The sequence below is a fragment of the Cheilinus undulatus genome, linkage group 15, assembly GCF_018320785.1.
Source record: "Cheilinus undulatus linkage group 15, ASM1832078v1, whole genome shotgun sequence".
Taxonomy (NCBI): domain Eukaryota; kingdom Metazoa; phylum Chordata; class Actinopteri; order Labriformes; family Labridae; genus Cheilinus; species Cheilinus undulatus.
The window spans coordinates 2877891-2887933 of record NC_054879.1 but is presented as its reverse complement, the minus strand read 5'-3'; the positions used below and the strand labels follow the sequence as shown (position 1 = coordinate 2887933).

The 10043-nt window shown below is 41.9% G+C and overlaps 1 protein-coding gene across 1 annotated transcript; it reads left to right on the top strand.

The window, feature by feature from the left end:
* The first annotated feature begins 741 nt into the window (after positions 1-741).
* c1ql2 (complement component 1, q subcomponent-like 2) lies at positions 742-9528 on the top strand. The gene is made up of 2 exons (XM_041807536.1): positions 742-1362; positions 8778-9528. The coding sequence occupies exons 1-2, from the start codon at positions 778-780 to the stop codon at positions 8955-8957; spliced, it is 765 nt and encodes a 254-aa protein (XP_041663470.1). The 5' UTR covers positions 742-777; the 3' UTR covers positions 8958-9528.
* The last annotated feature ends 515 nt before the right edge of the window (positions 9529-10043 follow it).

Here is a 10043-nt window from a genome sequence, read left to right as displayed (position 1 = left end):
AGAGAGAGAGAGAGAAAGGGACACAGAGAAGAGAGAGAGAGAGAGAGAGAGAGGGACACAGAGAGAGAGAGAGAGAGAGAGAGAGAAAGGGACACAGAGAAGAGAGAGAGAGAGCGAGAGAGAGGGACACAGAGAGGAGAGTGTGTGTGTGTGTGTGTGTGTGTGTGTGTGTGTGTGAAAGAGAGAGAGAGGGACACGTAGAGGAGAGTGTGTGTGTGTGTGTGTGTGTGTGTGTGAAAGAGAGAGAGAGGGACACAGAGAGGAGAGTGTGTGTGTGTGTGAGAGAGAGAGGGACACAGAGAGGAGAGAGTGTGTGTGAGAGAGAGAGAGAGAGCGAGAGGGGGGGGACACAGAGAGGAGAGAGTGTGTGTGTGTGAGAGAGAGAGAAGGACACAGAGAGGAGAGAGTGTGTGTGTGTGAGGGAGAGAGAGGGACACAGAGAGGAGAGAGAGAGGAGAGAGAGAGAGGGACACAGAGAGGAGAGAGAGTGAGAGAGAGAGGGGCGCGCACAGAGAGCTCAGAGTGTCAGGGAGAGTTGTAGTGGTCGCTGCAGGCTGAGCTGGGCTCCAGGGTCTCTGTCAGTCCTCCTCTCATCCCTCCATCCCTCTCTCTCTCTCTCTCTCTCTCTGGCTTTAAGTCACTCCTCTCTGCTCTCTTCTCTCTCCGCGGCTCCTCTCCACCTCCACCATTACGTCCCAAAGTAAAACCGACTTTTTAGCGCTCGCGTCTCGGACTCTCCACAGGAAGAGGATCGTCGCTGCGGTGGTCGGTATCGTCATGGTTCTGGCTCTGATTATCGCGATTCCTCTGCTGGTCCAGACCTCTAAAACGGACGCGCACTACGAGATGATGGGCACGTGCCGGATGATCTGTGACCCGTACAGCCCCAAACCGAGCGCCACGGCTCTGGAGGTCATGCAGGACCTGAGCGCGATCCCGTCCCCCAGTTTTGTCACTTCGGGGATGAGGGGAGAGCCCGGCCGGCCGGGGAAGCCAGGACCGAGGGGCCCACCGGGCGTACCGGGACCGCCGGGACCAAGAGGACCACCGGGAGACCGAGGGGACACCGGGAAGAGTGGGTATCCCGGGATAGGAGGCACGGCGCGCTCGGAGACAGGCGCAGAACCGGGGTCAATCATGGGAGGGGCGAAGATCGCGTTTTACGTGGGTCTGAAGAACCCGCACGAGGGCTACGAGGTGCTTCGGTTTGATGACGTCGTCACGAACCTGGGGAACCACTATGACCCCACCACCGGGAAGTTTACGTGCCAGGTGTCCGGGATTTACTACTTCACCTATCACGTGCTGATGCGCGGAGGGGACGGGACCAGCATGTGGGCTGACCTGTGCAAGAACGGACAGGTGAGTGCACGCGCCCATTAACCCTTCCCTGTTCAAAGGCTGGATCTCTGTGGCCCGTTAGGATCTCACTGCAGCAAAGAATCCATAAATGTTTTAATTTAAGCCTAAAAATGACGATTTTCCCTGAAGTGACCCAAAATACGCCTTAGAGAAAATGTTTATACCTTAATAAAGCACACCTGTGTTTACTGCTGCTGCTCTGGGTCAAATAAGGGTCAAATCAGTGCAATGCAAAAATTAAATCAACGCATACTATCAATACGTCATTACATTGATTTAAAACCCAAATAAAATGGGATGTAGGGGAGACTGGGACTGGCTATTATCACCAGTAAATAAAACATCCTAAGCTCTTCATTCCTGACTGAAGCAGTCAGGGGCATAGCCCACAATAAAAAGTGAGATTTTATTTACTTTTCTTAGCATTTAGTGCAGTGTTAGTCAACCCTGCTCAACCAAAGAGCCAAATGAAAAATACCTTTGCAAGAGCCTCAATCTAAGTGGTGAAAAGTGGCAATTAAGATAAGTTAAAGGTGGCAAAGTGGTCAAAAAGCTGCAAACACTGGGAGATAGGTGGCAAAAAGGGCAGAATGTGGCAAAAATGGGTGGCAAGTGAACAAAAAATAAGTTAAAGGTGGCAAAAAAATGTCAAAAAATGGCATAAATCTAAAAAAAAAGTTGGGAAAAATGGCCAAAAATCAGAAAAAAAAGTGGGAAAATGGGCAAAAAAAAGGCAGTTATTTGCAAAAGGCGGCTTAAATGGGTGAAAAGTGAAAAAAAAGGGGCACACACTGAAGAAAAAGTGGCAAAATGGGAACTAAGTGGGAATTCAACTGCAAAAGGCAGCTTAAATGGGTGAGAAGTGGAAAAACATGCAAAAGCAGGATAAAAGTGTCAAAAATGGGCTTAAACTGGCAAACACTGAGAGAAAAGTGGTAAAAATCAGGAAATAAAATGGTAAAAAAAAAAGGCACAATGGGTGAGAAGTGGCTAAAAATGGGTTACAGGTGGCAAAAATGGTCCAAAAGTGGCTAAACTGAGGCAAGAAATGAGTGAAAAGGGACTAAAATGGGCAAAAAGCAGCAAAGACTGGCAATTTGGGAAATAGGTGGCATTTAATTGCAAAAGGCAGCTAAAGTGGGATTGCAAAGAGTGGGATAAAAGTGTCAAAAATGGGAATAATTTTTCAAACTAAGACACAAAAGAGCCACATGATGAGTATCACTGATTTACTGCCATCATTGAATCAAAAGCGACTAAATGAATCGAAATAAATAAAACAAAATACTAGGGGGCTCAGCTCCTCCCTCAAATGGTATAGTTCAGTGCTATGAAATAATGCAAGTAAATTCGATTTAACCATAGTAAAAATATTGCTCATAAGTAAAGAAGTTATGCTTCAAAAACACATCTTCGACCCGAATGAAGGCCGTTACTGGTGCTGACTGCAGCCCAATAACTGTCAGACGGCGTCTGAGAGGGAAGGGCTAAAAAAAACAAAAACGTCTTTGAAGGCCTCGTCTCCTTCAACGCTACAAAACTGTCCATTTGGACTTTGCAAGGGAGCACCAATCATGGGACACTGAGAGATGGAAGAAAGTTTATTCTCTGATGAGAAAATATGTAACCTGATGGTCCTGATGGCTTCCAACATTACTGGCATGATGAGGAGATCCCACTGGAGATGTTTTCTACGCGACACAGCAGAGGGCGCCATCATGATCTGGGCTGCTTTTTCCTTCTGTGGAACAATGGAGCTGCAGGTTGTGCTTCAGGGGCATCAAACGGAGGCTGGCTATGTGGAGATGTTGCAGCGGGCATCCCTCATGACTGAGGGCCCTCGTCTGTGTGGTAATGACAGGGTTTGTCAACAGGACAACGCTACAGTTCACAATGGCCGCCTGAAAAAAGGACTTCTTCCAGGAGACTAACGGCACTCTTCTGGACCACCCTGCGTGTTCCCCTGATCTAAATCCAACTGAGAACATCTGGGGATGGGGGGCAAGCGAAGTTTACAAAAATGTTCCAGACAGTGGATGCGCTTTGTGAAGTCTTCTTCACCACATGATCAACAAGAACGGTGGAGCTACTCATTACTGAGTCCTTTATTGGAACTTTTGTTTCTGTTTTGAGGGGGTTTTCGGGTTTTTTTTGAGCTGTGGTCTTAAACTTGAAATCAGCTGATGAACATCCTATTTCAGTTTAATCTTTTTTTTTTTAAATAAATTCCTTATTTATTGAAAGATCCAACAGTGCAAAATGCAAGATCTTGCAATTTTTCAGCTGGTCTTAAGATTTTGATCAGGAGTGTGTGGGGACTGAGAATGGAGGCCAGGGAGGTAAATATCCACTTGTAATTTTTTCAGAATCCAGAAATCAACAGTGTTTTAGCTAATAGATACTGCTATTGATTCTCAGTGGTTCTGTGATGTCACGTCATTTTATCACTGGTGCAACAGCATTGATCCTTCAGGGGGAATAAGCTCAAAGCACACAGCACTGTGCATTTAAATGTGGGCCATTTAAACGGCTAAAGAATCTGCCGACCAGCTGTTAATATCGCCGTACCAACAAATCAGCAGGAGTTTTGGTCTGGAGCTGCAGACTGCGTCAGTGTTTGTCTTTATTCATCCCCATCCTCATCTACGTGCTGATATCTATGACTTTAACCAGCTACCTTTAACTGGACTCCAATAGACGCCAGGTTGTTCATTTTTTCTACATCAATGTCTGATCATAAATTCGATAAGCATGAGGAACATTTCAATCACAAGCATCAACATTAAAACTCACTCTGGCTTACAAGCATCTCTAAATGTCTTTTATTCTCCGTTGTTGTAGATAAATGAGCGTGACCTCTGACCACATATTTCATAATGAGTCCTGTCATTGGCTGTAATAAGATTTGTGATGACCACTTCCAGCCTCTGTAATGAGGATTTTTTTTTTAAAGTCTTGCATAGATTTGATGTTTAAAATGTGGTAAAAATGTTATTTATTTAAAATGGTGGGAGCTACACATCAGCATGTTTACATTACTGTTACTACAAGGGTCAGGTATAAAATATGAACCCTAATAAATCAAATATGTGTAAAAATACAGCTGACTGTTATTTAAGGAGAGATTCGGCGGCTCTGCAGGAAACAAGGTTGTGTTAAATCCATAAATGTGAGAGTTAATGTGTCTGCTGCAGCTGTCTCCTTCAGAAGGACTGACAGAGCCCGTACCCCCCACTGACACGTCTGAGACTTTGAATGAGAAGACGTTACCATAAATATTAAATCAATCAATGGCTCTGTCTAGGAAGACAATCACAGAAGGGGATTATGTGCAGAGTGAGTTTAAGCATATGTGGAGTTTGCCTTGATTTTGGTGTCAAACAAGGAAAAGAATAAAAATGGAGCAAGTGTAATCCTGATGAGAAACTAAAACAACTGATAAATAGAAATGCATTAGTTTATATATTTATTTTTAGGGATGCACAAGACTGGATTCCTGCAGATATCTGATTTTCAGATTTATTCAGCCCAAACTGATATCAGTACAGATACATAAATGTAGATCAGACTTCATTTCTTAAAACACTCTGAAGTTTAAGGAACAAATAATGAGACTTTAGCTGGTCCTGCCTAAAACGTAAATAATGACTCTGACATGCAGCCAAGCATCTTTATCTGTTGGCAGAAAAGTCCGTACCTGCAAATACTGCCATCATGCTGATAATATCCCTGTTTTTATATATCCCATCTACCTTCTACTTGTCGATTTTTCCACATTACAGTTTGTCCGTCATGTGTTGCGAGATACCGAGGTCATGTGAAACCTGCAGGTGTCTCATCTGGTCTTAGAGGTGTGAATGATGACACTGCAAACATGGCGGCCTGTCTAGATAGTGAACACCAGCTGGGTTACGCACACAGAGGAAGCAGATAAACCCCTGAAATGTTTCAATGCTGTCACATTAACCAGGGATCACTGGAAGACAGCAAGTCATTTTGTTCATGCACTACTACACATTTCTTCACGTGTAACAGTGTTAAACATTGTTTTTGACTGAATTAGTTCTTTTCCCCTGGGTCTTAAGCCCGGTTCAGACCAAAGGATTTGGGATACACCTAGTCCATTTTAGGGGACAGTTCCAGCTTTTTGAACCGAGCTGCTACGGGTCATACTAGTCTGTCTGATGCTGTTGCCTGCAATCAGGTTATTCTGAAGCAAACAGCTGCTTTTTTGGATGTTGCAGGTAATTTCTGGCATGGGAAAAGGAAATTTTGTTTTGTAAGGCTGTAAACATTCAAGAATATTGGAAGGAGTCTCTTGTGCTTCAACCCCTCCACAGGTAGAGGTCGTAGGACCAGTAACGTACAAAAAGATGTTTCAGTGGATTCTGTCTCACTGCAAATCCAAAGAAGAAACACGAGTTATCTTTTACAATTGAATCTGGTGCAGAGGGCGACTCTGATCCAGTTTCTTCTTTGCTTTTGCCTGTGAGAGAGTATCCATTGAAACATCTTTTGTACCCAAAAATAAATATTTGTTTGAAGTAAAATATTTTGTTAACTGAAATCATAATGTGAGTTATGGACACAAAAACATCTTTCATACTGAAACTAACCTGGCACCAGATCGACTGTTTCATATATCTATTTCACATCCATCTGGGCAACCACCCATGCAAAGTGTGTGGTAGAACCTTTCAGAAGATTTCTTGGAGGCTGATTGGACGAACACTCTGTCATTATTATTATGGACCAATCAAAGCAACAAGACATAGATATAGTGGGCATGCACTGCCCCAGAGTAAACTTCACAATGTGACCTCAGCCGACAGTCGCTACCATCAGTGGTGGTCGATTAAAGTGGGCGACTTTGGCTCAGTTGGTAGAAAGTGTCCCGCAGTCAGAAGGTTGTGGGTTTGATCCCCAGCTCCTACTGCCATATGTCACTGTGTCCTATGTTGGAGTACAACTTAACCACGCCTCTTTCTTTTTAAATGATGCTTATTGGTCCAATCATTCACAGACATTTCAGATTGGAACTTTACAAGATGGATCCGCTCAACAGCGGACAAGATAATCCATCAGCTTTTCAAGGTTACACAGAAATTTCAGCCTGATAAACACTCCATCAGCTATGCATGCAGGATGCACAGAGTTAAAGGAGGTAATACAGGAGAAATTCAAGCCTGTTGCTACATTTTTACTTGGAAAAAATCATGTTTGAGCTGATATCTTCATTAGAACAAGACTGAGCGAGAAAGCTTCCCTGTGTCTGATGTGCTTTGAAATTTCAGTCACGCTCTGATCATGATGACAGAGGAATAAGTGATACGCAAGAATCTAACGGCCTGATGTCTTGCATTATCATGATAAAGTTGCAGAAAACAGGGGCGTGGCTAGGGATTTAGGGCCCCTAGAAAGGATATTACACAGCACTCCCCTTAGCCAGCTAGCGAAGCGAAAAATGCTGTATCATTTTTACAAATATATATAGCTTAACAAATTTATTAGACCACCACCCAAAGTAAGGTTTATGCCACAGCTGCCCTAAATTAACAGCATTGGTAAGTACCAAAATCATTTTTTATGTTTCTGCAATGGTTAATACACCAATATGTAGAAGCTTTTTAACCCAAATTATATTTTTAATAATAAAATATAATTATTATTGTTATCCATGAATTTTCAAATTTACTGATTTACAAAAAAAAAAAAAAAAGTAAAGCACATTATTATTTCTTGATTCATATGTTAAATTATAGTTATTTACTTGCATTCCTGAACAGAGAAATGAGTTTTAGTGGTTGAATGTTATGCTTGATTCATTCCCGACTTCTCAGAGAAGCCCAGTGAGCTGGCTCAAATTTGGGTGAAATCAGTTTGAAATTCCTCATTCCTGTTCAAAATGGTAAAACATGGAGAGCTCACTGAAAATGAAAGAGTCCACATTAAAGCACTTCATGATGCTGGATGGCCTCTGAGACAAATATGACAGGTGGTCTAATACATTTGTTAAGCACTGTGCACTTTGATGTATTTTTAACCACAATTTCTCAATTTATGAGCATTTATTTTTACCATGGCTAAATTAAATTTACTTGCATTATTTTTTAGTGCTGGACCAAACTGTTTGGACATTTTTAAGAGAGAGCCCCCCTCCCAGAATTGTATTTTACTCTATTTGATACAAATTTCTGTCTGTCGACCGATTCATTTAGTCACAATAATGACACTAAATATTAGGAAAAATTAAATAAAAAAAAAAACTTTTCATTGTAGGCATATGGAAGCCCATTTCTGCCACTTAAAAAAGAAAAATGTGGAAGTAAGGAGATTAAAAAAATAATAATAATAATCATATAATACTCCATAAAAAGTCATAATCATAAGATTAAAATTATGAGATAAAAAAAAAATTAAAAGATACAAAGTTGAAATTATGAGATAAAAAGTCATCTAGTCAATTATAACTTTTTATGTCATAATCTTGACTTTGTATCTCGTCATTATTATTACTTTTTTCCTCTAATTTTGATGTTTTATCTCATAATTAATCTTATAATTATGACCTTTTATTTCATAATGTATGACTTAGATTTTTTTTTTAAGAACTGCTGTACTTTCACATTTTTTTCTTATTTATTTGACCCAAATGGGCTTCCATACAGGCATCTCTAGCGCCTCTCCCTACTGTGGGCCCAGGGAATCAGTACCCTTTTTCCCCCTGTGCTATGCCCCATGGCAGAAAAACAGTTTTTGTTTAATATTGTCCTTCTTGTAGTGACAGGTTTATTGTGCAGTATCTTAAGAGAGAAATCCCTAAACTGAGCTGAGAGGCTTTTAGAACGCTGAGTGGCCCCTCACAAGGAGTTAAGCTGGTCTTGTTGGAGTCTTTGGTCTGAACCTGGCTTAGGTAAATGGTTTCAGACCACACTGGTGTAGCAGAGCAGCACTCATTTAAATGAATTAATCTAAAAATCAACATCATAAAATACATCTCTTTGCCTGCTTTTGACTCACTGATCAACACACTTGGAGCAATTCATTCAAGTACTTAAGAACTCTTTTGAAATGCAAAATAATTCAATTTGATCCAATTTATTGTGATTAACTGTGATTAATTGTGCTTTATGCCATGCAATAACTTTCCAGCCCTAATTAAAACTATCACTGGAATTGATTAAAGAATTGTGTGGAGCATTCATCAGGAGGATTTGTGTTTAACACATGAACTCTGGTTCTCTCTCTCTGTCTGTCAGGTTCTCTCTCACATAAATGTCCCAGTTTTTATAGTTTGAGTTACTCTAACGCTCACTCCTGCTCTTCACTGCTGCTGTAAATTCTGTCTGCCGACAGGAGGAAGCCAGGAAGCTCGCTGCTGGTTTTATTAAAGTTTACTCTCTCTCCTCCTGCAGGTCCGAGCCAGCGCCATCGCTCAAGACGCAGACCAGAACTACGACTACGCCAGCAACAGCGTGGTTCTGCACCTGGACTCTGGGGACGAGATCTACGTCAAACTGGACGGAGGGAAGGCGCACGGTGGGAACAACAACAAGTACAGCACGTTCTCCGGGTTCCTTTTATACCCGGACTAAAACTTCACAGGATGATCAAGTGACTTGTTTTCATCTCCACATCTAATCAGGAGGAAACACCAACCAAGTCCTCGTTCTCCGTCTTTAAATCCATCTTTTTCCATGCATATGGATTATTACTGGATGAAATATCCCGCTATAGTTCCACGTGCTTTGCTGATTGTTTTGCTCCAAACTAAAGGCCTCATTCTTCTTTGGAAATTCACAAATACACATGAAATGCATCTTTTCCAGAATCATACTAACCCCCTTGCTGTGCTGGGACTGTTCTGGATGAACTGCCCTCTCACATGGATCCACAGTCTGTGTTTTTGGTGCAGATGTTGTTCTGTTCTCTCTTTGTGCGTTTTTGAGGATGAACTAAAAACGCCTCCATGCTCCCTCCTGTATACAGAGGACATTACCGCGTGATGTGATGACTTATTTTTGCTTGTCTGATACAGATATTTATCCTCTAGTCTGAAATATGTATTTATGCACTTATTTATTCTACAGAGTCAGTGAACCTGTATTTAAGCTGCTGTTAACTGCCCATCCAGTGTTGCAAAAATGTCTTTCTATGTCTTCTGTGTGAGTGTGGGTCAATGATTTCAATAAATGATTATGTTTTCTACGTCAGAGTTTGATGTCAGAGCGGAGACGAGTGCTGCTGTGAGGACGAGGAGGAGAGATTTGATTCTGCAGCAGAATGACTTCAACGATTTTTGCAGAACAGCCACGGGCAAATCTCTGCAGAAAATGTCATTTCACACAATTTTTACCTCTGACGCTCCACTTTTATAATCAGGTGTGTCTCCTGATCACAGAATCCACTTTATGTGAAGTTGAAATATGGTCACTGCAGTATGCATGCAGGTTTGGAGCCCTTAACCTCGAGATTTCTATTTCAAGATGACATTACTTTTTAAACCCGTTTTTTCCCCCATTTTTTGGGATGGTTTAGAGAAACAGGAAATATATTGAGGATGGCATGCACCAAAAGGCCAGAGATTCACTGTTAAAACCCACAGATTAACAGACACCCTGGTCCAGGGCACCAACTTTCAAATGCCCCTCTGGATATCTGCAGCCCAGCAAACGCATCAA